The following is a 27,785-nucleotide window of genomic DNA, read 5'->3' as shown; positions in this document are numbered from 1 at the left end:
TACCATAGGTTCATCAGCACTGGTCTAAGAGATAGAATGTTGGCCATAGAGTCAGGCAGTCCTAAATTCAAATCCCCCCTGTTGTACTTAATTAGCAAAGTGACCACAGGCAAATGTCTTTTTTGGTAGGGTAGGGCCTTAGGCACCTACCTGGGAATTATCTATTAAGTCATAGGCTAGTTATAATCTGCACATGTGAAAGGAGTTTCTATGCTGGGAGTTCTGCCATGTTTCCAGAATCATAGGTCCTTCTCTAAACTCAATAAGCCATTTTAAGCCTCATTCTCCTTATTGGCCAAGTGGGGATAATGATTCCAGTACTACTAGTAAGTAATATAACCTATATTCCTTGTTTAGTGAGCTATAGTAATAGCTCATGGGGTTATTATGAGGATAAAGTGAGATATTATTCAAAAAAGTTCTTTGCCACCTTTATATGTGTTGGTAGTCAACTTGCTTCTCCCTATTCTCTTTCACCTGCCATCATCATCTTCCATCCTCATCTCCAATGCTTCCTAGACTAGGGTTGCAACCAACCAGTATCTGGGCTTGGCTTCTCCAGCCAAAATGCCTTTCTTCACCCCTCCTTGGTGCCCAGCCTTATCCTGGTTCCCAGGGCATTCCAACAGCAACTGGCAGGACTGTGCCATGAGCCTAAGCAAGTTTTCAGAAGAGTGCTCCCTGTGTGGGAACTTCAGCTTCCTTTATTAAAGCAATTCACTAGGGGGGACTTTCCTCCTTGAAATTTATAGAACCCATAAAAAAATGGAACTTGAGAAGACAAAGCGGTTGTGTTTGCCATGCCTCATTAGTTTTGAGCCTGGGCCAGCAGTAAAGATCAGAGTATTGGGCGGCCATCTAATGAAATTGGCCCCAAGCACAAGTTCCCAGTAGTAAGAACAGGGTAACACAGGGCAACCGTGATGAGATTCATCAAGTCCCAGGAGGAGGGAAAAGCCATGGAGAACCACAATGATTACTCTCTGAATCAGGGGGGGAAATGGAGAAAGATTCTTCCCTTTATATATTCTATTCTCCAGATGATCTGGTCTACTTTCTGGTCCCTGTATAAGACATTTCATCTCCCACCTCCAAGCTTTTGCTAAGTCTATCCCCCACACCTAGAATGCTCTGCTTTCTTATCTCTGCCCTTGGAAACCTCTAATTCTCTTCAAAGCTCAGTTAAATGGCACCTTATGAAACAGGTCTTTCCTGATGTCCCTAATTATTAGTGCAGCCTCTATCCTAAATTACTTTGGATTTAGGTAGTGCAGGGTAGTGCTAGGAAGTGCTAGGAAGACCTGAGTTCAAATCCAGTCTCTGAAACTTACTAACTCTGTGAAACTGGGGAAGTCATTTAGCCTCTATTTCCCTCAGTTTCCTTCTTTGTAAAATGGGAAAAAATAGTAGCACCTACTTCTCAGAGTTGTGAGATAGTATCTGTAAAGCAGTTTGTGTTGTTGTTACTGCTATTATAATTACTATTCCACAATTACCTTTTGTTATATGGATTGTTTCTCCTCAATAGAATGTAAAGCGCTGAAGACAAGAGACTTTCCTTATTGTCTTTGTATCTCAGGGCTAGCACAGTGTCTTGCACATAGCAGGTGCTTAGAATGTATACCTTTTTTTAAACCCTTATCTTCCATCTTAGAATCAATTCTAGGTATTGGTTCCAAGGTAGAAGAGTGGTAAGGTCTAGGCTATGGAGGTTAAGTGACTTGCCCAGGGTCACCCAGCTAGGAATTATAGGAGATCAGATTTGAACCCAAGACCTCCCATCTCTAGGCCTAACTCTCAATCCACAGATCTATCCAGCTGAATCCAGGAGATGTACAATATTATGCAAGTCCCTCAGATATTGTTATATTTGTAAAGTTTTTTATTTTACTTTTTCTTTTGCATGAGCTTTTGTTTTTACAGTTATATTCATTTGTGTATATGCTTCATTTCCTGACTAAAACATGAGTCCTTTGAAGAAGGAATTAGTTAGCTTTCCATGTTTGTATGTCCATTTCTATCATGGCCCATGGCAAATGAGAGTTGATTGTTGTTCAATCATTTTTCTGTCATGTCCTCATTTGGGATTTTCTCCACAGAGACACTAGAGTGGTTTGTCATTTTCTTCTCCAATTCATTTAACAGATGAGGAAATTGAGGCAAATAGTGTTACATGACTTGCCCAGGGTCACCCAGCTAGCAAGTGTCTAAGGCAGGATTTGAACTCAGGCCTTCCTGAGTCTAGGTCTGGTGCTCTATTCATTGCACCACCATGGCCAGTGATAAATGATTCATAAATGTTTGGAGAATTAATTGTAGGATCATCGATTTAGAGCTCGACGAGATTTTAAAGGTCATTGAGTACAGTACAACTCTGGCATTTTACCGCTGAGGAAACGAAGGTCCAAGAGGAGTTAAATGACTTGCTAAAGGTCACACAGCTAGGATGTATTGAATGAATGGAGAATCTGAAGCCACATCTTCCTGATTCCAGGCAGAGCTCTGTCTGCTAAACCCCACTCGCTGCTGTTCTTTCATGTTCCTTTCATTCCCGTGGACTCCTAGGACTGATCCCAGGAGCTCCTCAGTGTCTGGTCTGTTAGATAGTGACCTAACAATATCTTAACCATCCCTCTCTAATTATCTGACAGTATCTCTGCATTCAGTGAAACCACCTGAGCAAAAATCTCCCTTCTGATTCCGTTTGCTGTTGTTGTTCAGTCCTTTCACTTGGGTCTGACTCTTCTGGCCCCATCTGGGGTTTTCTTGGCAAAGATAATGGAGTGATTTGCCATTTCCTTCTCCAGTTCACTGTATAATTAAGAAAACCAAACCCACTAGAGTTAAATGACTTGCCCAGGGTCACACAACTAGTTCCTGAGGCCAGATTTCAACTCAGAAGGTGCCCAGTGCCATGTGTGATGGTTTCCCTCATATCATCCTAAAACTGCATCTTCGGCTCTGGCTGCTGCTTCTCTTAGCACACGACTACGAGAAATCTGTGCCCATCCACCTGCTTCTCCGAAGTACAAATCACTATAGGATGTGAAGAAGGGAATACAAAGAATATACTACAGGGCTGTAATTATTATTTCTGCGGGTCTAGATTTGTGAGGGTGTCTGGGAAGGAAGGAAAGCCAGAAAACAATTGAGCAGGGCTATAGGAGTTCCAATAGAAGGCAGCTCTAACCCCGTTCCATATCTAAAGCCAGTCTTAAGCCAAGGGACTCCATTATTCTCTCAGGGAATTAAACAAAAACTAAAGCGAAAATAGCTCACTACTCTCCTGCCTCTCCTGATTGCTAGCGGCGCATACGATCATAGGTACAAGATACAGGCACAAGGCAACTATTTTCAGGGTAGAGAGCAAGAAGGACAGAGAAAAAACTCATCTCAGCTTACCACCTTGTAATTTCCTATTTTAACCCATTTTCTTGCAAATTAGGTGTTAAGCACTGATGTTTCTAACCTAATAATAGAATGTAAATGCTGTCAGCACACTCTAAATTTTAGTGTCCTGGGGAAAGTTCCATTTGTCCCACCCTAGTTACAGATCTGGGCAAAGTGGTGTAACAAAAAGAACCCTGAGCAGAACACAGGAATTATTTTCTCAGGTCTGCCACTAACTGTGTGACTTTAGGCAAGTCAGTAAATCTCTCTGAGCCTAGGTTACCTCATCTGTCAAATGCAGACTCTGTTCTATTCACTTCATGGGCAGCTAGGGAGAGCAGTGGATAGAGTGCTGGCTTAAAGTCAGGAAGACTCATCTTCCTGAGTTCAAAGCCAGCCTCAGATACTTACTAACCATGTGGCTCTGGGAAAATCATTTCACCCTATTTGCCTCAGTTTCCTCATCTGTAAAATGAGCTAGAGAAGGAAATGGCAAACCATTCTTCTTGCCAAAAAATAATAATAAGGTAGCCCTCTCTCCCTCCTGATATAATTTCACAAATATATACACATAAATGGAATAATTATATATATATATATATATAGTATATTCTGATACTGAATACATGTCATATATGCATACAGGTAGATATCTGGCACAGTGGAGAGAGTGCCAGGTCTGGAGCCAGGAAGATACTTTTTAAAAATTCAGATCTGGCCTCAGGCATTTATTGGCTGTGTGATCCTAGGCGAGTCACTTAACCCTGCTGCCTCAGTTTCCTCATCTATAAAATGAGCTGGAGAAGGAAATAGCAAACCACTCCAATATCTGTGCCAAAAAAACAACAAATGAGGTCAAGAAGAGTCAGATACAACTGAAATGACTGAACAAAATTCACTTTGCAGAGTTATTAGGAGATAATAAATATTTATTAAGCACCTGCTATTTGCTAAGCACTGTGCTAAGTGCTGGCTATGTACATAATGTGAATAATAATGTATATTGAAATGTTGCTACATATGGTCCAGCCAAACCCATAGCCAATCCTGACAAGTTCAACCTTGTATGATCCTCCCCCCCCTTGGGGCACAGTTGTGTCTGGGGCAGCCCCACCACACTAATGTCCTTGTGTGTTTCTGCCCTCCCAGGGATGCCGCCTATCTCCAAAATGGCCCTGAAGAGCTCCTTCACCTGCTGGAATGGAACAGCCATCCACCTGGGACAAGCTTGCAACTTCCAAAGAGACTGTTCAGAGGGTGAAGACGAGGGAGAGTTGTGCAGTGAGTAAAGGAGGGGAGGGGTCCTGCTCTGAGTTCTTCTTCTTGTCCTCCTCCATCTTCCCTCACCCCCAAATACAGCCTTCCCTCTTTGTCCCATGTTCCCCATTTGAACTTGAGCAAGGGCATCGTCATCTCATCAATGACCATTATATTTATATATATATATATATAATGTATTTTATATATATTATATTGTATTTATGTATATATATACATTATATATATAATGGCAATTGATAATATAATATCTATAACTAGATGATCTCTGAGCCTCTACTGAGCTCTAATTTTTTAAACCCTTACCTTCCATTTCATAATCAATACTGTATATTGGTCCCAAGCCAAAAGGATAGTAAGGGCTAGGTCATGGAGGTTAAGTGACTTGCCCAGAGTCACACAGCTAGGAAGTATCTGAGGCCAGATTTGAACCCAGGACCTCCCATCTCTAGACCTGGACTCTCAATCCAATGACCCACCTAGCTTCCCATCCCACTTCTAGCTCTAATTTCTAGCAAATCCTGACTGCTAATTTCTCTTTAGGTCATTAACTCCTTTTTTTGTAAAATGAGGGAGGTTGAATTCAATGATCTCTAAGGTCATTTTTAGTCAAATATCTGTGATTCTATAGATGAATAGTCTCCAGAGTCTCCTGAGGGACCAACCAATAAGAGAGTAGGATGACAAATTGCCAACTAACCATTAATCAGTTTATTGAACTTATCTGCCTAATCTTCACCCATCACAGATCGGTATTTTTCATTTTGTGGTTCATTTGTTTATCAGTTGTCTCCAACTCTTCATGACCCCATTTAGAGTTTTCTAAGCAAAGATACTGGAGTGATTTGCCATTCCCTTCTTCAGTTCAGTTTTCAGATAAGGAAACTGAAACCAACAAGGTTAAGTGATTTACTCAAGGTCACACAACTAGATGTCTGAGGCTAGATTTGAACTCAAAAAGAGAAGTGTTCCTGACCTGGCACTCTATCCACTGCTCATATTTAGCTGCCCTCAGTACTCTTCTTCTCCACTCCTGCTTCCAACCTCCCAGTCTGTGAGCCTGCACCAGCCCCTCAGCTCCATTATAATATGACCTCCTCCCCAATGCAGACATCTAGAACAGCAGCTGTGGAAATACCTTTAGGGAAATTCCCTCCTCTCCCTCACCCTCAGCATATCCTCCTGGGGAAAAAAATGATCGATAAGAAGAATTCATGATCAAAAGGATGGAGATACTATCAATTAAAATGAATCTTGGAGACTTTATACTAAATTTAAAAGTATTTATTTGTAAGAAGAAAGAGAGAGAGAAATAAGGTTTCCAGCCTTTCTAACTTAAGTAGGATCAGCCCAGCTCAGGCCCCTCCATGTCACCACTTGCCAGAGATGGAAAAATGAGATAAGAGCCACCAGGACAGAGAAAGAGCCAGACCAGCAAGAGAGACAGAAGCAAAAAAAAGAGCCAATTAACTTTCTGCACTGACTTTTCAATCCTAAGCTGGTCCTCTCAACCACTTCCTTCCATTGGCCAATGGCTTTCCCATGGTGTGCCATCTGGACATGCCATTGGACCTGTGACTGGCCTGGCTGAGACACATGACTCTGACTGCCATGATGAGTCCTTTCCAGGATTGTCCATGGTTGGAGGTCCCCCAGATATTTAATTCTAACAGATACTGTTGCTATCAATCATGGAAGTCACAGGGCACAGAACCCTTTGGAACATTTCCAAGCACCATGGCTTAAAGAATCTAATAGTGTTTTGTGCCTTATATCCTCTCCAAAAGCCACTTATGGAAGGATGCAAGGTTAATGGCAGCACCCATCTCCCAAGTAATTGAGAAGACAAAACAAAACAATGTAGGGAAAGTATTTTGTAAACTTTAATGCACTATATAGAAGTTAGCAAGTACCCTTATTGTGACTAGTGGCAAGAACAAACAAATGTTGGTTCCAGACTCAGATTTTACAATAAAAGCAGTCCTCTGTTGGAGCCAGCTCAAAAGGGCTCCTATGTGAAAGGTAGGATAATACAGTGGATAGAGAGCCAAGTCTACAATTGAGAGGATATGGGTTCAAATCTGGACTCAGAAACTTCCTAGCAGTATTGCCCTGGGTAAGTCACTTAAGCCCAATGCTTAGCCCTTGCCACTTCACTGTCTTATAATAGTAAGACAAATGGTAAGAGGTTGGTTTTTTTTAAAGGAGGGGGTGACTCCTGAGTGCTGAGTACATTTCCAGTGTAAATAGATACACCTTAGAAATCAACAGAAGCTACAAATCAGGGTTTAATTTATTGCTTTGATAATTGTTCAGATTTAAGAAGGAAATAGAGGAGATTTTCAGGCAGATTTAACTTTTAAAAGTGCCCTGCATAGTTGTTTAATTTCCTTCTGGAGAGATAGTTGTTAAACATTTACCAGCACATCAAACCCTGGTTAAAAGGACCATGGAGATCTTCTACTGCAGGTACCTTATTTTACAGATGAAGAAACTGAAACCCAGGGACATAAATTGTCCAAGGCCACAAAGGTGATAAGTTGTCAAAAACAGGATTTGTACCTGAAATCTTTGACTCCAAATCCAATTCTGTTTCCCCTATGTCCTACTCCCCTTAAAACTACAGTAGAGGGGACACGTGGGTGACTCAGTAGATAGAGAGCCAGACCTAGAGATGGGAAGTCCTGAGTTCAAATCAGACCTCAGACACTTCCTAGCTGTGTGACCCTGAGCAAGTCACTTATTCCCCATTGCCTAGCCCTTACCACTCCTTTGTCTTGGAACCAATACACAATATTGATTCTAAGACAGAAGGTAAGAGTTTTAAAACTACAGAAGATGAAATTAAAGCAATTATTAGCAGTTATTTTGTTCAATAATATGCTAATATTTAACAATGTAATAGAAATGGAAAAATACTTATGAAAACATAAGCTACCTAGTTTATCAGAGGAGGAAATAGAATATCTGAATAAAATAATATTGGAAAAAATAAATTGAACAGGCAATAAATGAACTTCCTTTAAAAAAAAAAAGCATCAGAGCCAGATAGATTCACAAGTAAATACTACCAAATATTTAAAGATCAACTAATTCCAATAATAAATAAAATATTTGAAACAATAGGCAAAGAAAGAGTCTTACCAAACCCATCTATGAAACAAATATGGTACTGATATATAACCCAGGAAGAGCAAAAGCAGAGAAAGAAAATTATAGAATACTTTCATTAATGAACATGGATGCAAAAACATAAATAAAATATTAGCTAGGAAACTGCAACAACAAAAAACAAAGATTATACATTATGACCCAATAAGATTTATACCAAGAATGAAGGGATGATTAAATATAATGAAAGCTATCAACATAATTGATCATATTGATAACAAAACTAATAAAAATCAAATTATTATATCCATAAATGAAAAAAACCTTTGATAAATACAACACTCATTCCTATAAAAACAACAAAAAGCACAGGTATAAATCAAATTTTTCTTAAAATAATATAAAACATCAATCTAAAAGCATCATCAAGTATTATTTATAACAAGGATATGCTACAAGTCTTTCCAATAAGATGAGGAGTGAAATAAGGATGCTCATAATCACCAATATTATTTAACATGCAATAGAAATGCTAACAATAGCATTAAGGAATCAAAGTGGGCAAAGAGATAATGAAACTATCCCTTTTTGCAGACAGAGAGATAGTATATGTGGAAAATACTAGAGATTCAACTAAAATATTAGTTAAAATTATCAATAATTTTAGCAAAGTGGTAAAATGTATAGTAAGCCCACATAAAGTATCAGTATTCTTATACATTACCAACAAAGTTCTGTAAGAAAAGATAGAAATAAATACTCCATTTAAAATAATCACAGATTAGAATAAAATGCCTGATCAAATGCCTGCCAAAACAAACCCAGGTATTATATGAACATAATTTTAAAACACTTTTTATACAAATAAAGTCAGATATAAACAATAGGAGAAATATTAATTGTTCATGGATGGGCAGAGCCAATATAATTAAAATGACAATCCTACCTAAACTCATTGATTTATTAAATGCAATCAAATTAGCAAAAAAATCTTATTGAAATGGAAAAAATAATAACAAAATTCATTTATAAGAAAAAAAGATCAAGAATAGCAAAAGAATCAAAAATGTAAAGGAAGGAGGTCTAGCAGTATCATATTTTAAACTATATTATAAAAAAGAAGTTAGAAAAACTATCTTGGACTTACTAACAAATAGAAAGATAGATTAATGGAATGGGACAGATATACAATAAAAAGTAGTTAAAGATTATAGTAACTTTGTATTTGATAAAAATGTAGATATAGGTTATTGAGATAAGAAATTACTCTTTGGTGAGAATTGCTGGGACCATTTGAAAGTAGTTTGCCAGAATCCAGGTTTAGATCAATATCTTAACATCATTTGCCAATATAAGATCAAAATGGTTACATAATTGAGTCATAAAAGGGGATATGATAAGTAAATCAGAACATGGAACATATTACCCATCAGATTTAAGGAGAGGAGAGGAATGTGTGAGTAAACACAAGATGGAGAGCACTGTGAAATGTAAAATGGATAATTTTTAGTATATTAAACTGAAAAGATTTTGTTCAAATACAACAAATGTTGCCAAGATTAAAAGGAAAGCCAAAAATTGGGCAAAATTTTCATACATAGTCTGTCAGATAGATGTCTTATATAAAAAATTATTTGGGGTAGGGCAACAAAATGGCTCAATGGATTGAGAGCCAGGCCTAGAGACAAAAAGTCTTGGGTTCAGTCACTTAAACCCCCTTGCCTTGCCTTTATTGCTCCTCTGCCTTGGAACCAATGAACAGTATTGATTCTACAACAGAAGGTAAGGGGAAAGAAAACAAAGAAGAAACAAACAAAGAATAAAATAAATAATGAACAAGGGAAAGAGAGAAAGAGAAAGATAAAATATATAGAGAACTTTATCAAATCTGAAAATATGGAGCTATCTCCCAATTGATAAATGGGCAAAAGATATGAACAGTTTTCCAATGATGAAATCAAAGCCATATATAGGTACACAAAAAATGCTTTAAATCACTACTTATTAGGGAAATGCAAACCCAAACAATTCTGAGATATCTCTGAGATGGGTCTCATACCCATCATATTGGCTAAAATGACAAAAGGGCAGTGACAAATATTGGAAAAGTGTTTTAAAAAAATAAAGAGAGGGGAGGGATGAACCCCCAAAGGGAGGAGGCTTGGGCTTTTGGTTTAGAGAGGGAGGGAAAGAGAGGGAGAAAGGAAAGTAGGGAGAAGGGGGTCCCTGTCTCTATCTAAACCCTTTTCCTCCCTCCTCGAGTTTGGGGGAACTCAGGCCTTGGCAGCCTGAGCCCCTTGAGAGAAAGTCAGGTTGACTCACCCCTGGGCAACAGGAGCTGAGGTACAGTCTGCTCAGATTTCTCTTCAGAAAGTCCCTTCAATTGGGAAGTGTTGGGGGAAAAGATTTCCAGTCACCAGCAGGAAAAATGGATAACCCTCAGGAGAAAGTCTTTATCCACCTTCTCTCTTCCACGTCTCAAGAAGGAGAGACCCTCACTGCTCTCCTCACCAGTCTTCTTCTCTCCTCTGGAAATTCACTCCTGGGGCCCCTCCCCCATCAAGATGATCAATTTCAGTCTGGTACTTTTTCTCTAGTGCCAGCCTCTGTCACAAAAAGTACACTAATACACTATTGGTAGAACTGTGAATTGATCTGACTTGGAAAGCACTTTGTAATTTTGCCCAGAGCTATAAAACTGTTTATATCCTCAGATCCATAAAATACCATTTCTGGGTCTCTTTCCCAAGGAGATCAGGGGAAAAGAAGAAGAGCCTATATGTTCCAAAATATTTATAGCAGCTCTCTTTCTAATAGCAAAGAACTGGAAATCAAGGGAATATCCATCAATTGGGAAATGGCTAAACAATTTAGGATACATGATTATGTTGGAATACTACTGTACCATAAGAAACAATGGGCAGATTAATTTTTCAAAAGCTTGGAAAGAACTGCATGGGATAATGAAGAATGAAATGAGTAGAACCAAGAGAACATTACATACGGCTACAGATTTAATATTTGAAGAATAACTTGTAAATGTTCACCTCTGGAGAATGAACTGAGAAATGGAAACCCAAAAGACATTATTTATATATTTTGCCTTCTATGGTGTAGGGAGGAAGAGATGGGGCTGAATAATAGATAAATAAAAATACAACTATAGAAGAATTCTTCCTACTGTGGTTTAAATATATTTCTTTTTTGCCAAACCTAGCTTCTTCTTCCTAAACCAACCTTATATTTACTTGTATTTATTTTATCTTTGACAAACACAGTGGTATAGTGGCTACAAAACCAACCTCAGAATCCAAAAGTGCTAGATTCGAATCCCACCTCTTATGAGCTTTGGCTGAGTGAATCTCTCAGGGCCCCAGGCATCTTCCCAAGACTATAAAGTATGGTATAACTGGTGTTCTACACTGATAAATGAATGAATTTCTCAGTGCCTACTCCTACATCTCCTACAATTATTAAATCACAGGTCAGGGAAAAATAATTTTGTATTTGTTTTTATTTCTTCATTCCAGGATTTGTTCATTCCATTTCTCCCTGTAGAATATAAGCTGCTTGAGGACAGGAACTCTTTGGTTTTTGTTTAGAGGTTGAGTCCCAACACTACTCCTTACTTCCGTCTTCTGACCTTCTCAGGGTCACCACCTCTGTGTTTCCATTTCCTCATTTGTAAAATGAAAAAGAATGGGACCAGGTGTCTCTGAAAGTCCCTTCTGACTCTATATCTATAATTATGTGGTCCTACACTCATCTTGGATCAGTGGAAAGAGTGCTAGCTTGGAAGTCGGAGGGCCTGGGTTTGGATCCTGGCTCTGTCACTTACAACCTTGTATGACCTTGGGCAAAGAATTTATCTTCCTTGAGCTTCAATTTGCTTCCCTTTAAAAAAAAAAAAAAGGAAGGGATTGGACTGGACGGTCTCTGAGGCCCCTTCTGACTCTAAATCAGTGATTCTGGGATAATTTCCCATACCTCTGCTTACAGTAACCCAGAACAGAGCAATAATGTTCCATCTGCTTTGGCCCAATACACCACAGCCCGTTTATGATGTAGAGCCCTAGCGTCAAAAGTCCCAATTTTGCCTTCACCACAACCCATTTTGATCTATGCCAGGCAACCATTTCTGCTCAGCATCTGGTTCACTTTGGTGGTGTAGACGGTAGCCTGGGCCAGATTTCCACAAGGCAGCTTAGAAGAGAGAAAATCATTATCTCTCATTACCAGACTACCCAAACATCAGGTTCCCCTCAAAAGAAACCTATTTTTTATTTGTTTGCTTTTTAAAAGAGCCAAATAAGAATTCTCTTTTGTAACCTAAAAAGAAAAATCATTTTTAAAGAAAATTTGGAAGCCAGGCTTTCACATTATGACAGGGATTTGTTTGTTCTTAATTTAAACCATTTTAATAAAGACCCAGTCGCTAGAAGTCTCGGCGACTTGCCTCTGTGTTCCAGTTCACTGCCTTCTGAATAGAGTTCCTGCCACTTAGGTGATTGTGCTCACCAGCTCTAATAAAATGAAGACAGACACACTGTTGCCCAGCGGGTGGGGAGGATGTGGGAATGTATCCATGCAGCATTCTCAGAAATCTCTCTTAACAATGTTATGAAGCTTTGTTTTTCTAAAGTTTGGGGGCATCTATAGGTGTTGCACTAGCCACTAGCAGCCCTACTGGGAAGTAGGTCAAGTTTGTTATGTCTCAGTACAGATGGGAAACCAAGGCACAGAGGAGGTAATTGATTTGCTTGGGGTCACACGGCAAGGCAAGGAGCCTGTGGGAGTCAGCCTATTACCGAGGACCCCATGAGCTTTCTCCCAACTTGAGATCTAGTCCTGAGGGTGGAAGGATGAGCTCAAGGTAGTCTCTCTGCAGGCATTGAGGATGAAAGCCTCGTGCTATGGGGGCTTACTCAGCCACACTTGAGAAGCTATTTCTCATCAACAAGATGACATCTCTTTCCCAAGGAACACACAACCACATAAAAAAGGAAGTAGGTCAGAAGTTGTAGAAAAGCAGAAAAGTAGAAAACTATCAAGAAAGCTAGTGTGTGCATCACTTCACTGTCAACTTCTCTCTGCTTTGAGCTGAAAGTTTAGCCCCCAAAAAGCCACATATAAGTTCACAGATCCATAGATCCAATTCTAGAACTGAAAGGGCCATTTCAGAGACCATCCCATCCAACCGTGTCACTTTTATAGATGAGGAAACTGAGGCTTCTCTTATTTTTCCTCCCATTTCCCTCTGACCTCCATTTTGGTTCAAGTGACATTTTGTAGATAAAAGTACTTTGCAAACCTTGAGGAAGTATAAAAACATAGCTATCATCATCTTTTAGTTTCCTAGGTTGGAACTGATCATAGAAAAGCTCAGTGTTGAATTCACTGACTTTATGAGATTCATAGATTATAGAATGCTACATGGTCTCAAAAAAAATAATAAAAAAGACATTGATCTTCGATCTTGGGTATGTGTCCCAGCTCCACCAGTTTGCTAGCCCTGTGGGATTGGACAAGTCACTTTAATTTCCCTGAGCTTTAAGTTTTCTCATCTGTAAAATGGATACAATAATACTTAGATTGACTTCTTCCTAATTTATTGGGAAGAAAATGTTGGCAAAGTCTCCGAACTTTATAGAAATAAGAACCAGCATTCCAAATGTTTGGTTGCTTCTCACAATTCTGTAGCAAACATTGGCCTTTGCCATGGTGAGTCTAACAAATGATAACAGAAGCTCTAGGGTAATGTTACTCAGAATGTGACTCTCAGCCAACAGCTTATCCCTCTGTAGTTCCAAGACTTCATGTTTTTGTATTGCAGTATTCCATTGCAATCTATCCTATTTTATCCAACCCTACTACTCTATATTATACTATCATGTATCCTACCCTATCTTCTCTTCTCCTCTCCTACCTTACCCTATCTTATTCTATCCTCTCTAACTCCTTTTTTCTTCTCCTACCCTACCCTATTCTATCCCATCTTATACTTTCCTTTCCTAGCCGATCCTCTTGTGTCTTGTCTTATTCCATGGAATCCACAAAAGGCTGAGAAATTCTGCTTTAAACTAGGTGTTTCCTATAAATGGATGAATGGTTTGAGTCCATTCTTCAAAACCTACAGATCATATGAATGTGCATTAATCCTGATTTAAGAAGACAGCTGTGGTACAGCCGAATGAGTGTTGGATTTAGAATCAAAACACATGTTTAAATCCCAGTCTTGCCACTTACTACCTAGTTGACTCTGGGCAAGGCACTTAACCTGTTTATAGTTTCCTCATCTATAAAATGAGGTTGAATTAGATGACCTCCACTCTTCCTTCCAGCTCCAAATTTATGATCCTATATCTTTAACTTCCTAAAGGAGACCAGACAGTCCAAGACAAAGAGAGTGAAGCAACACAGACCATACCAAGAATCCAAAATCCAGCACTCAATTAGGCTGCTTCTGTTTGGTCCCCATTGACTCAACTAGGATTATCAGGAAAAAGATACAAAGACATTTAGGTTTGAAATCAGGAAACACTTCCCAATAGTTAAAGCCTCAGTTTCCTCATCTGTAAAAGGAGGGTAAGACTACTTGTACTATTACTTCACTTGATGATGATCAAGCATCCAAAAAGCATTATGTGCCTAAGATGTTCTGGGCAGTGCTTGGCACTACAAATACAAAGATGAAAATAAAACAGTCCCTGATTGCAAGAAGCTTAGAGTCAATATGTTTCTATATAGCTATCTACAAAGTAGATATAAGCTAATGGAGGTAAGGAGTTGCCCTAACATTTTAAAGCAAGTCTATACCCAAAGATGATTATAATTCATTATTTCTGCCCAGCACCCTGATCTAAGTGACTCTAGTACTGTGGGTGCTTATGATTATGTGGATTATTATTGTATATTGCTATTTTTCTAAGAGGCATCCTGGTAGCGCAGCAGCTAGAGTGTTACACTTAGAGTCAGGAAGATCCAACCTCGGAGACTTTCTAGCTATGTGACTCTATACACTTCACTTCTCTCAGTCTCAGTTGCTTCATCTGTAAAATAGGGATAGATAGTAATAGCACCTGCCTGCCAGGATTATTGGGAAAACAAAATGAGACATTTTTAATGCTTTATAAATTTAAATTTAAAAGTTAATTGTTATTATTATCATTCATAGTATTTTCATTATGTTTCTGACCCCCATGAGAACTTTATTAATAATAACTTTAGGTAGGTTAAGTATTATTTTGCAGATGAAGACAATGATCCAGGATGAGATGTAGATCTCTTAATGATATTCTGCCTAAGGTATCTATTTTCCAGAATATAGAGTGCATTCTTGGACCTCACATCCTAAATAGAAGGCAGTCTGCAGCCTGAGCTAGAAAGAAGGTGGGAGGAAGGTTGGGCTCAGCCTCCTTCCCTCTTTTCCCAAGAGCCTCAGCTCTCCTGTTGGATAGCCGTCCTATAAGGCTTGCCTGACAAAGCTCTAAATTTGAAGAGCACAACAGCAGGGGTTCCTCCAGTTACCAGTTAGTTGCTGCAAAGTGAAGTAGATAGGGGACCCCTTGAGGGGGAATAAAAAATAAAACAGAAAGATTTCTCCCTTTACTGTTGGATTTTTCATCTGAGGAACTTCACAAGGGGCTCAGGAAGGAAATGATTTCTTCAGTGGGAGATAAATGGGAAGAGATGTTCAAAGTCAGTGACAACTTGTTTTAATTTATGATTATGCCTCTGTGTGAAAAGCCCAGAAAAACAGAGCAGGAGGTTGGGGAGGATGAGCCATAATTCACTGAAGTGCCGCCACAGCCAGGAAGGGGGGGGGGGCCTCTCTGACAGGAGGTAGCAGAGAGAAAAGGGGGAAAGGGAACACTATTTGTGTTTTGGGTTAACCTGTCCTCCTGAGGGGAGGAATTTGGTCCCATCCCCTCTGATAGAGCCCATTCTTCACTGGTTTGGTCCTCTCGGACCTGCTGTATCCATGTCAGGATTCATCCCAGAGCCTGTGACTAAGGGGGGTTGTGAGCAGGGCTCCAGGACCATTTTACAGGCACACACTTCTCAAAATTAGCCTTCAATTTCATAGATTATAGAGCCAGGGCTGGAAAGGACCGTAGCCATCATTTAGTCCAACCTCATAATTTTACAGGTGAACAAACTGAGGCCTAGGTAAGAAAAATGGCTTTCTTTACATCACAGACAATAAGTGAAAGAGCCCCATTTCAAACCCAGGGTCTAGACCCCAAATCTCTATATTCTTTTCCTACCTGCACCATGCTAGGTCACATAAAGAAGACATCTCTGTGGGGGCAGCTGGGTGGCTTAGTGGATTGAGAGACAGGTCTAGAGATGGGAGGAGATGGGTTCAAATCTGAACACAGACACAACCCTTATTGCCTAGCCCTTACCCCTTTCCTGCCTTAGAACCAATACGCAGTATTGATTCAAGGATGGAAGGTAAGGTGATTTTTTTAATGAAAGAAAATTCCAAAAAAAGAAAAATTCTTTCCCTACTTGCCCATCATGGTACCTAGAAGTTATTTCTTCAAATTAATCATTGTCCTCTCCATGATGTTGTTTTAAAATGCAGATACCTAGTAATCTCCCCCACCCCCAGGTAATCCCCACCTCACAGAATGACTGGTATATAGTAGGCACTCAATAAATGTTTGTTAAATGAGTAAATATACAAATATGGGTGAATAACACTGTAAGTCACTAACAGCATTGTGTGAATTAGTCTCTGAGATGTCTTTCTTCCCTATTGGGAAGGACCAAGATATCATGAAGAGACAATATTTGTGTCCCCAATCTTTATTATCAGAGTGCAGTACATATAGTAGATGAATGAATGAAGACAATGAGGATTTATTAAATATTTACTCTGTGCAAAGAACTAGGATACAAATAGAAACACAAAGACAGTCTTTGCTCTCAAGGTGCTCATGTTTTCAAAGATTACTTAATATTATTATGATTAATGTCTAATAAACATGGATTGTATTGAAGTAATTGGAATTTGGAATTACACTGACTATGCCTCTGCTTTCTCCCTGCAGAAGCACTTCCAGCTGGATTTTATTGTGACTTTGAGGATGGAGACTGTGGCTGGATTCAGGGCATGACCATGCCTCAAACTCCCCAGTGGCAGGTTGGGATCTTGACGGATGCCCCATTTCCAAATCACCAAGGTACTGTTCCCCTACACACACATTCGTACCCATTATCTTCCCCTTCCAAGAGTCCCATTATTGCATGAGGTGTAGGGCAGGAAATGAGAACACAAAGCCAGAGCTAGAAAACCTCCTAATTTAGATAATGGGGCCAGCTCAGGTCCAGATAAGCTTAGTTCTACCTGGCCAAGTTTTGCCCTTGAAATATTTATGTGTAATTCTTACTTATTCCTTCAGCTCACTTCTGGCTTGCAGAATCATCTGATTAGTCCAATGTCATTTATGAGCTTTGTTAAAGGAAAAAGTTGACAAGGGTAGGGACATAGGAATTAACTGAAAGATGAAGTAGATGTGAGGTTCCTAGGAAAACGAATGGTCATATGTTATTTGCTTAGTGCCCTGTTTCTTGCCTTGGACTAGATTTGACACCTCCCTTCCCAGGGGGAGTTAGTGCCATGCCTCTGAGCCCTCTTCCCTGTCAGACTCTTAAAAGCTTAAAACTCAGTCACCAGTATCATGGGATCTCAGAATCAGAAGAGTCCTCAGAGGTCAGCTAGTCCAGCCTATGCCTAAAAAAGAATTCCCATACACACCAAAAATATCCATCCAAACTTCACTAAAAGACCTGTAGTAAGGAGAAAATTCCATTGCCTTGCAAATAACAGCTACTTAATAAAGGCTTGTTGAAATATTTTGAATGAAACTCATGGACTCTCCAGGTAGCTGTTCTACTTTTGGACATCTCATTTGTTGGGAAGTATTTCCACTTTCTCTAAAACTTTCACCCATTGCTTCTAGTCTGATCCTCTAGGATTCCAACAGAAAAAGTCCAATCCATGTTCCACATGGCAGACTTTCAAATGTTTACAGGCAGCATCCTGTCTTCCCTCTGCTTTTCCCTAACAGAATCACAGAAATTCGATGTTGGAAGGGACTCAGAAGCTATCTAGTCCAACCCATCAGACTTTATACCAGAAAAAGAACCTTACTATAGCACACCCAACAAATGACTTGACTGAAGAGAGTGGAAGGTGGACATCAAAGAGTTCTTCCCAGCACCTCCAGGACAGCTATCTCATTTCCTGCTGGGTTCACTACTCTGGACTTTGTTATACTCCAGATCATCCTGTCCCTCCCCAGCCCCTGCCCTCATTCTACCTTCTTTTTATGGGTAGTCTTCCCCCATTAGATTGAGCTCCTTGAAAGCAAGGACTGTATTTTGTCTCTCTTTGTATCCCTAGCACTGACACACAGTAAGCACTTCATAAATGTTTATTGATTTATTGACTGTCCAGCCTTAGCCTGAAGACTTCTGGTGAGGAGGAACTCACTACTTCCCAAGTCAACTCATTCTACTCTTAGACACCTCCAATGATTAGAACAATTTTCCTGACCTTGAATTTAAAATAGCCTCTGTATAGCTTCTACCCATTCCTCCCAGTTCTGCCAGCTGGGACCAAGCAGATGTCTGAACCTTATTCCACCTGGTGTCCTTCTCATACTTCAAGATAGCAATCCTATCCCATCACCTTCCCCCCAGCCCAAAGTTCTTCTCTTCCCCTACTTAAGTTTTCTCAGTTCCTTTAACTGTTCCTCCCTCTCATGGGGAGATGCACTACATAGAAGAAAGAGTGTTAGATGTGGAGTCAATGGACATAGGTTTGAACCCTGTTTCTGCCACTTAATTCCTGTGTGACGTTGGACAAGTCACTTCAAGTGAAGGTTGGATAGTCAATAAATCAGTAAACATGCATTAAGTATTTGCTATGTGCTAGTCACTGTGCTCAATGCTAGGGATGCAAAGACAGGCAAGAATACCGCCCTTGCTTTCAAGGAGCTCAGTCTATTGGAGGACAACCAATAAAAAGAAGATTAAAAAAAAGAGGGCAGGATAGAAAGCAGGAAGGGTCTCTGAGGTTTCTCCCAGCTCTAAATCTATAATCCTCTAATTCTACATCCCTCTTGGCCCAGTACTAACTAATACAGAGTGAAATGAACAGAATCAGGAGAACAATTTGCTCAATGCTAACCATATTATAAAGAAAAAGAACTTTGAATACCTTAGGAAATCTGATTAGAACTCATAATGAACATGCTGCCTACATCCTGATAGAGAGGTAATGGACTCAGAAACATACATAGTTGGACATAGCCAAAGTAGATAATCGCCTGATTATACAAGTTTGTAATAATGATTTGTTTTTTCTTTCTTTCTCAATGATGCTTGGGGTGGGAGGAAGAGGATTTTTGCTGATTGAAAAAATAGCCTTTTAATTTTTTTTAAAAAAGAGGTCTGCATAGTCTACTCTCACCCTATTTTCTACATAAAAGTAAAGGGCTGCCATAGATCTAATCTAACAGATGGTTATGGTAGATCCTAAGTCATTGGGGCATTTTTACCTCCACTCTGGAGGTGAGTGTGATGAGGGCTTCCAGTAAAACCTGAAGCTGAGACCAAATCTCAAGGTCTGACCTTGCTTTATTTTCCTCAGCATCTATATTTCTTCTTTTGGGGGATAAAAAGAAAAATATGATCTCTAGGACAAGTAACTTGCAATTTCTCATTGATTGGCTTCTTACAGAAGTCTCTCCCTTTTCAGAAATGATAGCAGAGAATAAGATCATGGATTTATAGTCAGAAGTGACTTTGAAGGTCATCAGGCCCAAGCTCCTCATTTTACAGATAGTGATGCTAACAACCAGAGAGTTTAGATGTTTTGCCCTAGATAGTATAAACAGTAAATGACAGAATCAGAATTTGAATCCAGCTCCTCTGATTCCAAATCCCTCTCTTGTACTATATTCTACTTTTAGAAAACTCTTAAATCTCATGGTAGTGATGTGCTTTTAAAAATATTGTCTCAAATCATGATAGATGGAAAAAATAAAATATTATCTGATTTGATCCTCACAACAACCCTGTGAGGTAGGTGCTACTACTATCTAAGTTTTACAGTTGAGGAAACTGAGGCAAAAGGGGTTAAGCAGCTTGTTTTTTAAGACATAATAATAAACTCTTTAAGAACAAGAACTAATTACTTTCTGTTCTTGTGTCATCATAGAACCTGGCATATTTATAAATTCCCATTGATATTCATTTAATATTGGTATTTACAAATGGTCATACTATTAAATAAATGTGTAAAATAAAGACATAGCCAATTTACTTCTTTTAAATATATGGAAAGATTTGTTCTTAGTCTCCAAAGATCCCAAGCTAAAATGTCTGCATATATCAGAAATAGTTAGGTTTTTACTAATGAAATCCCCAGCCACCCTGAGGGAAAGAGAGTTAAGGAACTCTTCATTCTTCAGGAGCTGATTATACAGAATTTCAATTCTCTAGATGCAGAGTAGCTGAGCCCTCTTTCATCAGCTCCTGTCTCCCAACTCTACTTTGAGACTTGATGGCATAAGGTAGAGAGAAGGGGTTAGAACTCCAGAGCTCCTGAGAAGTTATTTAATCAATCTCCCATTCATTCATTCAGTCCATTAACAAGCATTTATTACTAACTTTGTGCCAGGCTCCATGCTAAGCACCAGAGATACAAAGAAAGGCAAAACACAGTGCCCAACCTTAAGGAACACACAGTCAAGTGGAACATGCAAAAAGCTAGGTACAAACCAGATGAATACAGGATTCAAAAAAGGATTCTCTTTTATGACATCAATAGCTCTTCCAGCCTCTACTTTCCTTGGTGCCCTCCTGTTCCATCATTGGAAAGTTCCAATTATGACAGAGATCTTCTTTTAATTGAACTGATTTCTGCCTCTCAATACCATCAACCCACTGATCTTCCAGAGCCATATATATAAATCAGGCTCTTCCTCCATATAATCTATGTAGAAGATATTTGAAGGCAACTGCGAGATCTACCAGATGGAAATGATCTGCTCATTCTGTGTCATGTGAAAGATGCTTAAGATCTCAACTGGCATTTATCCCTAGGATTGCAGATTTAGAGCTGGAAAGGACATAGAACTCATCTAGTTCAACATCAAGCATTTTACAGTGAATGAAACTGAGGCTCAGAGATGTCACTCTCCAGAGATCACACACATGAACATTCCTATTCCATCCTCTCTAGACTTCTCTTCTCTTGCCTGTACATTCCCAGATCCTTCAACAATGACATCATTTCTAGCTCCTTCGCCATTCTAATTGCATTCCTCTGGATGCCTTCCAGTTTGTTCTTGGCAGTCATTTTGGTAAAAAAAAGTTTTAGCAGTAAAGAGAGTTGAAGTGAATGACTAAAATAAGGTTGGACATTTTATTTTTTGTGTTGTCCCTGAATAATTGAGCCTTGATCATATTAAGTTTTCTCCTAGCATTGAATGTCTACAAAAGGCTTTACAGATCTTAGATTTGTATAAGTTATTCCTTCAACAACTGTTCTTGGCTGGCAGGTTTTATTATGCTGTTTAAACACAGGTCAGGGCTTACAGAAAGTAGGAGACCTCTCTTTATTGGAAATAGGAAGGATGGGCTGCCTCTGGTTAAGACATGAAGGAAAGGAAATGGCTTAGTGAATTGAGAACCAGGCCTAAAGATAAGAGGTCTTGGGTTCAAATTTGGTCTCAGATACTTCCTAGCTCTGTGACCCTGAGCAAGTCACTGAACTTCCATTGCCTAACCCATACCACTCTTCTGCCTTGGAACGGATATGCAGTGATGATTTTAAGATGGAAGATAAGGGTTTAAAAAAAGACATGGGGGAGGAAGGAGTTGTGCCTTTGTGATTTCCCTTGAAAGCCTTAGGGACAAATGAAGAGTATAGATGAAATTATTTACCTAGTGCTGTATTATTCTGTGGAATTTTCAAGTATATACTCTGCTAAAAGGCAGGCAGAGATGAGAGGCTAGAAGTTCAGGAGATATTTCCTAGAGGGATGTTGAAGGTTATAAGCTTAACAGTTTAGAATTCTATCATTTTAATAATCCACATTTACTATGTTGATGGGAGTGGCATGTAAGCACTTTTCACACACATTCAGGAATTACACCCTCTGGTTTGGAGGTAGCCAAGTCAAGTCAAGGTGTCAAGGTAGTTAGAAATATCAGCAGCCTAGTCTAGTGCCAGCCTGAGACAGAATGTCTTCATTATTGCTTGCCCAAACATACCATATGCCTATCCCTGCATCACAACATGGTCCAGTGAAAAGATTTCACTGGGAGTTAGAGAACCTGAGTTTGAATCATAGCTCTTCCATGTACTAACTTAGACATTGGACAAGTCACTTATTCCCTTTGGAAATCAATTTTTTTTCATCTGTAAAATGATGAGGTTAGACTACATGGTCTGTGAAGTCCCTCCAAGCTCTTAATGTTTATCATTCTATGACATCTTTTGGCCTCAGTTTCCTTCTCTGTAAAATGGATGGTATTGAGCTGGACAACTTCTAGCATCCATGTCTGTTCTAAGTCTATGATTCTATGACCACCATTAGTTGAAATCTTACCTATTCTATACAGGAGGAACAGATCAACACCAGTCTCTTCCATATAGCATCCTCTAATTTCTCCCTTTTCCCAATCATGAAGTGGTCCCACTCTCTTGAATTCCCATAATACTCTGTGTCTCTCTTATGATGTGGTAACAAATGTTTTCCCATTCCATCTTGATTTGGGCTCATTTGTTTATTCACTTTACCCCAAATCCACCAAAGCATAAGCTCTTTGAAAGTGACTAGATAACCATCTTGTTGCTTAGCACGTAATATGTACTCTAAATATATTGAAATGAAGGCATATTCAAGCTTTTCCATTCTTGATGTTAATCTATTACTTCCTCTCTCTGCAGGTTACACTATGCTATTTAACACTAGCAAGGCTAGCCCAGCAGAAACTGTGGTCCTGACCAGCAACATGTTTCCTGCACCAATGAAGAACTCTCCTTGTGAGGTAAGTCACAGCATTTCCCCATTTCTTTGTTTCTAATTCCAATCAAAGGTTTTCATGAAAATGATGGCTTCCAGACAAAGGTCTGCCTGGAGCCATCTTCCTCAGAAAAAGAGGACCTCCTAAAAAGAGCTCATCCCCTTGGCAAGAAGTCTTCAGTGGCTTTTGGTCAGCCTTGGCTCCCTACATTTCTCAAGCTCTACCTCAGTACTACTCTCAGTATCTCTTAGATAATAACCAAATAATTTCATTTCTCTGGATCCCAGTTTTCTCATATGTAGAATGGGAGTTATTGGACTAGAAAGATATTCTCCAAGACCCCTCCAGCTCTAAATCTATGATTCTATAAAGCAGCAGCATTCAATTCCTTGGCATACATAGTAAGTGAATAAATGGGCAGAAGAATGAATGAATAAACAATTAACATGTGCAAAATACTGTGCTTAAGCCTTGAAGATACAAATGGAAAAGTAAGATAGTCCCCGCTCCGCCAGAGTTCTCACTCTAATGGGAGAGACAATATATGTGTGTGTGTATATATATATATATATATATATATATATATATATATATATATATATATATATGGAAGGTTTCACCTGTAAATCAGATGAAAAGGTCCCATGGTCCTGAGAGTATAGTGGAAAAACAATTTGACAGTGCCAGGGACTTTGATGGCAAGCACTTTCCTGTGGGGGTCTTCCAAAGGCTTTAGTCCATGCAAGAGCAGTTGCCAGACTGCATCTCCAGAAAGAATGCGTCTCAGGATGGTGGCTGAGGGAACTAAACTAGAAAAATGGCTATTCTCAAGGCTTTTGAGTTCAGGACTCCAAACTATCTCCATTAAGGTCCTAGTGGAGATAATGGTTGAGTTGGTAGAGATGGTTTGACTTTCCAGGTACGTGCTGCCTCCTGTCTCTTCTGCAAGGTGCCCTTCTGCCTCAGCTAGACTGGCATTTTTTCCCATGGGTGGAAGTTGGTTGGTGGGTATGGCTGGGCCCTTCTCCACAGAAGCAACCTCCTCAGATGATAACTATGCAGTGGAGGTTAGAAGCCAGACCAATGCTTAATAGCTGTTTGTTGAGGGGCAGCTAGGTGGCTAAGTGGATAGAGAGCCAGGCTTAGAGGCAGAAGATTTGGGGTTCAAATTTGGCCTCAGACACCACATAGCTGTGTGACCCTGGGAAAGTCACTTAACCCCAATGACCTAGCCCTTACTGCTCTTCTACTTTGTAACTGATAGGATTGATTCTAAGACAGAAGGCAAAGGTTTTCAAAAAAAAAATAATAATTCCTTGTTGATTGATAAAGGGTATAAACTTTTAAAAGTCTATTTTAGCTTCTCAGAGCCCTTTAAAAAAATTCTTCCTAGTGCTCAGCAGTGTTTGGAATAACTGATATTATCAGGTAAATAACCTCAGGCTTGGTAGGATATAGCTAGCTATACTCCTGAAAATCCCTATATGACTCAATTGCTACTTTGGATTTTACTTGTGCCATAGTAACTGGAACATAGCAAATGCTTGTTAATTGACTGGCTTAAGAATGGCTATATCCTGCTTTATCTAAACACAAAATAATGAAAATCTAGAATTATATAAAACACAAAGGGGAGGGGGTAGTAGAACAGTTCAGTAAGAAAACAGAAGGGATGGATTACAAAGTAATTCATTTTAAAACTCCTTTCAAGATCAAATTCCCTAATATGCAGAAAAGTGGTTTACCAAAGCCTGGGTAATATATTCCTTTTTTCTAAAACATATTACCTGTATTCGAAAGGGTGTATTTACCCAGAGGGGTTTTTGAGGCTGATTCCTGTTGCTGTTGCTGAAGTGACTTAAGACAACTAATAATTGACACCATTTATTGGTGTATTACATGTAGTAGGTGCTTAATAAATTCTCCTTGATGAATGGGATGGAATTGCTGCTTTATAAGGTCAGGGGAAATGGGGAATATTTGCATTAATGTTGGTTAATTTAATTAAGTGCCAATCAAATAGGTGGCTCCCTTCTGCCTTTTACCTAACATAGTCATATGCTAAAAATGGTGGGCGAGGGAAGAGGACAACATTCAAAGAAGAAATAAAACTAGTGCAAAGAAATCAGTCCTTTGTCCTTTGCCCCAGATTTAGAAAGTATTGACAGCATATTCCCAGAGTGTTTCCTTTACCATCCAGCTCTTTAGCTTCACCCTAGACTAGCTCCTCCCTATTAGGAACTTTCCCCTTCTCCTCCTGTCCCAGGGAGCACTCCCTCCCTGTCCAGTGATACCACCACCCCAACCACTGTATCAACTCTCCAGCAGCAGAGGTCAGATCCTCATTCAAACAGAAGTCTTGCAAGGTATATTCCTTTCAAAGCTACCCAAAACTCAGGCACTCCCCAATTTCTTCAGCAAAAAAATAAATAAATAAAAGAAATTCCTTATTATAGTTCTCATTTACAGAACTGGTTTGGGAATTCCCTAATGATGGGAATGAAGTCTTATACTCTCACATCCTTCAGAGTTCCTAACTAATACAGTGTCTTTGGAATAACAGGAGGAATTTGTTCTGCTGTCATTTGAAATTTCTCTTCCCCAAATTACTCTCCTTCCTCTCCAACTCTCACCCTGCCCCTGGAAAATAATATTTATTACCTGAACCGAATTGTCTAGTCAATTGGGGGGCTCCCCAGATGGCTTAAAATAGGCATGTTGGAAGGAGGCAACCCTCAAGTGCCCATAATAGATGAATAATAAAGCCTTCTGAATTGATTAAGGGCAATACATCCCAGTATCTTGACAGACAGGAATGAGCATCCTTGAAAGTATTTGTTCTTTCAATTTATTATGCAGTGGTTTCAATATGGACAGCATTCTTTGGGGATACCAAAGTAAAAATTATATGGTGGGCACGTTGTTTTATTGTTTTGGTGTATTTACCTTAGAAAATCTTTGATAGTTTCTCAAGTAGCCTATAAAATGGTCAATAGCTCAACTAGGTGTATGAGTTGGTAGATACACACACACACACACACACACACACACACACACACGCACACACTCTGGGCTACCTCTGCCAGTCATAGCCTTTTCTGATGTTCATCTCAGCTGACCTAATGAAAGGGAGTGGGACTTAAGCTGATTTTGTCTGAGCTTTCAGTCTTTTTTGCTTTCAGATTTTCTAACTATGTGTCTGATTCTAGTGTGTTCTAAATTCCCAATGCTAAACAAATATTTTCATCTAAAAAGACTAAATAAATAAACAACATGGAAAAGGGCATTTTAAGACTTGTAGCCCCCCAGCATTTATTTTGTTTGAAGTTTAAAAGTAAATGAAATAAAGTTGATTTTCCTGTGACTCTGGTTTGAACCCGGGAGGAACTCCTATTTACTGTATGACCCTGGGAGCCCTTTCATCTTTCCACATTGGGAAAATCATGATGTTGGCATAAATGACCTTTAAGGTCTCTCCCATTTCAAAAATTCTATGGTCAGATAAATTTCTTATGGCAGAGAAGGAGGCAAGTTAGAGGGAGACACACAGAAGTCATTGGGTACAACTGGAGTCTTTACAGAAACCATAATATGCCCCTACCAGAATGTAAACTCCCTGAGGGGAAAAACTGTTTCATTTCTGCCCCAGTGCCTGGTACAATGCCTTTAACAAAGTAGGCATTTGATATACAGTTCTTGAATTGATTCCCAAAGGGGCCATTTAGCTTCCATTTGGAGATTTTCAAGGATGGAGAACTCAATACCTTTCAAAACAGCTCCTTTTACTTTTTATAAAGTGTTTTAGTTTGCCCTCCCATAACATCCCAGTTCCACCCCACAAAATGTCTTCAGAAGAGAACATGATACAGTGGAAAGTGTTAGATTTGGAGACAAAGGACCTGGTTTCAAATCCTGGCCATGCCTATATGACTGAGCAAGATAGTGAACATCTCTAGGCCTCAGATTCCTCATTTATAAAATGGGGGGTTTGGGTTACATAGCTGCTAAGGTCCCTTCCAGCTTTAAATATATGTTTCTATGATTTCTCAGCTCTTGAAGAAGGAGTGTGGACAACAGAAATAATCCTGGATTCAGAGCCAAAATATCTGGTTTCCAGTCCTGCCCCTGCCCATGCCCCTGACTAAATAGCTTTTGGCTATCCAGGTTTTGAGTAATCAAAAAAAAAAATTGATTAATGGTTTCTTAAGATTATCAACAAGTGGGGATAGCTGGGTTGCTCAGTGGATTGAGAGCCAGGCCTAGAGATGGGAGGTCCTAGGTTCAAATCTGGCCTCAGCCACTTCCCAGGTGTCTGACCCTGGGCAAGTCACTTGACCCCCATTGCCTAGCCCTTACCACTCTTCTGCCTTGGAGCCAATACACAGTATTGACTCCAAGAGGAAGGTAAGGGTTTAAAAAAAAGAAAAGATTATCACCAAGAATGGACTTCTCTACTAGCAACAATGCAATGATCTTGGACAATTCTATGGGACTCATGAGAAAAAACACTATCCACAACCAGAGAAAGAACTGTGGGAGTAGAAATGCAGAAGAAAAACAACTGCTTGATCACATAGGTTGATGAGATATGACTGGGGATGTAGACTCTAAATGGTCACTCTAGTGCAAATATCAGTAATATGGTAATAGGTTTTGATCAATGACACATGTAAAACCCAATGGAATTGGTCCTTGACTTATGAGGGAGGGATGGAGGGGAGAAGGAAAGAGCATGATTCATGTAACCATGGAAAAATATTCTTAATTAATTAATTAAACTTAATTTAAAAAATAAGATTATCACCAAGGATATTACAAGAGGGATTCTTGCTTGAGCTATATATTTAACTAGATGCTCTTTGGAGATCCCTTCCATCTCTAAAATTTCATGATTCTACATTATAATACATAATTATGTTTATACTTTGATGAATCTATGATCTCATCAGGGTAGA

At 39.3% G+C, this 27,785-nt stretch overlaps 1 protein-coding gene across 1 annotated transcript in view; it reads left to right on the top strand.

The window, feature by feature from the left end:
* The window catches only part of ALK (ALK receptor tyrosine kinase), a 1,130,668-nt gene that overhangs the window by 920,522 nt on the left and 182,361 nt on the right, over positions 1–27,785 (top strand). Inside the window, exons 8-10 of the mRNA XM_007476029.2 lie at positions 4,540–4,671; positions 16,839–16,970; positions 22,754–22,854. Of these exons, the coding sequence (XP_007476091.1) occupies positions 4,540–4,671; positions 16,839–16,970; positions 22,754–22,854 (365 nt within the window). The remainder of the gene's footprint in view (positions 1–4,539; positions 4,672–16,838; positions 16,971–22,753; positions 22,855–27,785) is intronic.

The sequence above is a fragment of the Monodelphis domestica genome, chromosome 1, assembly GCF_027887165.1.
Source record: "Monodelphis domestica isolate mMonDom1 chromosome 1, mMonDom1.pri, whole genome shotgun sequence".
Lineage (NCBI taxonomy): Eukaryota > Metazoa > Chordata > Mammalia > Didelphimorphia > Didelphidae > Monodelphis > Monodelphis domestica.
The sequence above is the reverse complement of the archived record's forward strand: the minus strand, read 5'-3'. Positions and strand labels throughout refer to the sequence as shown.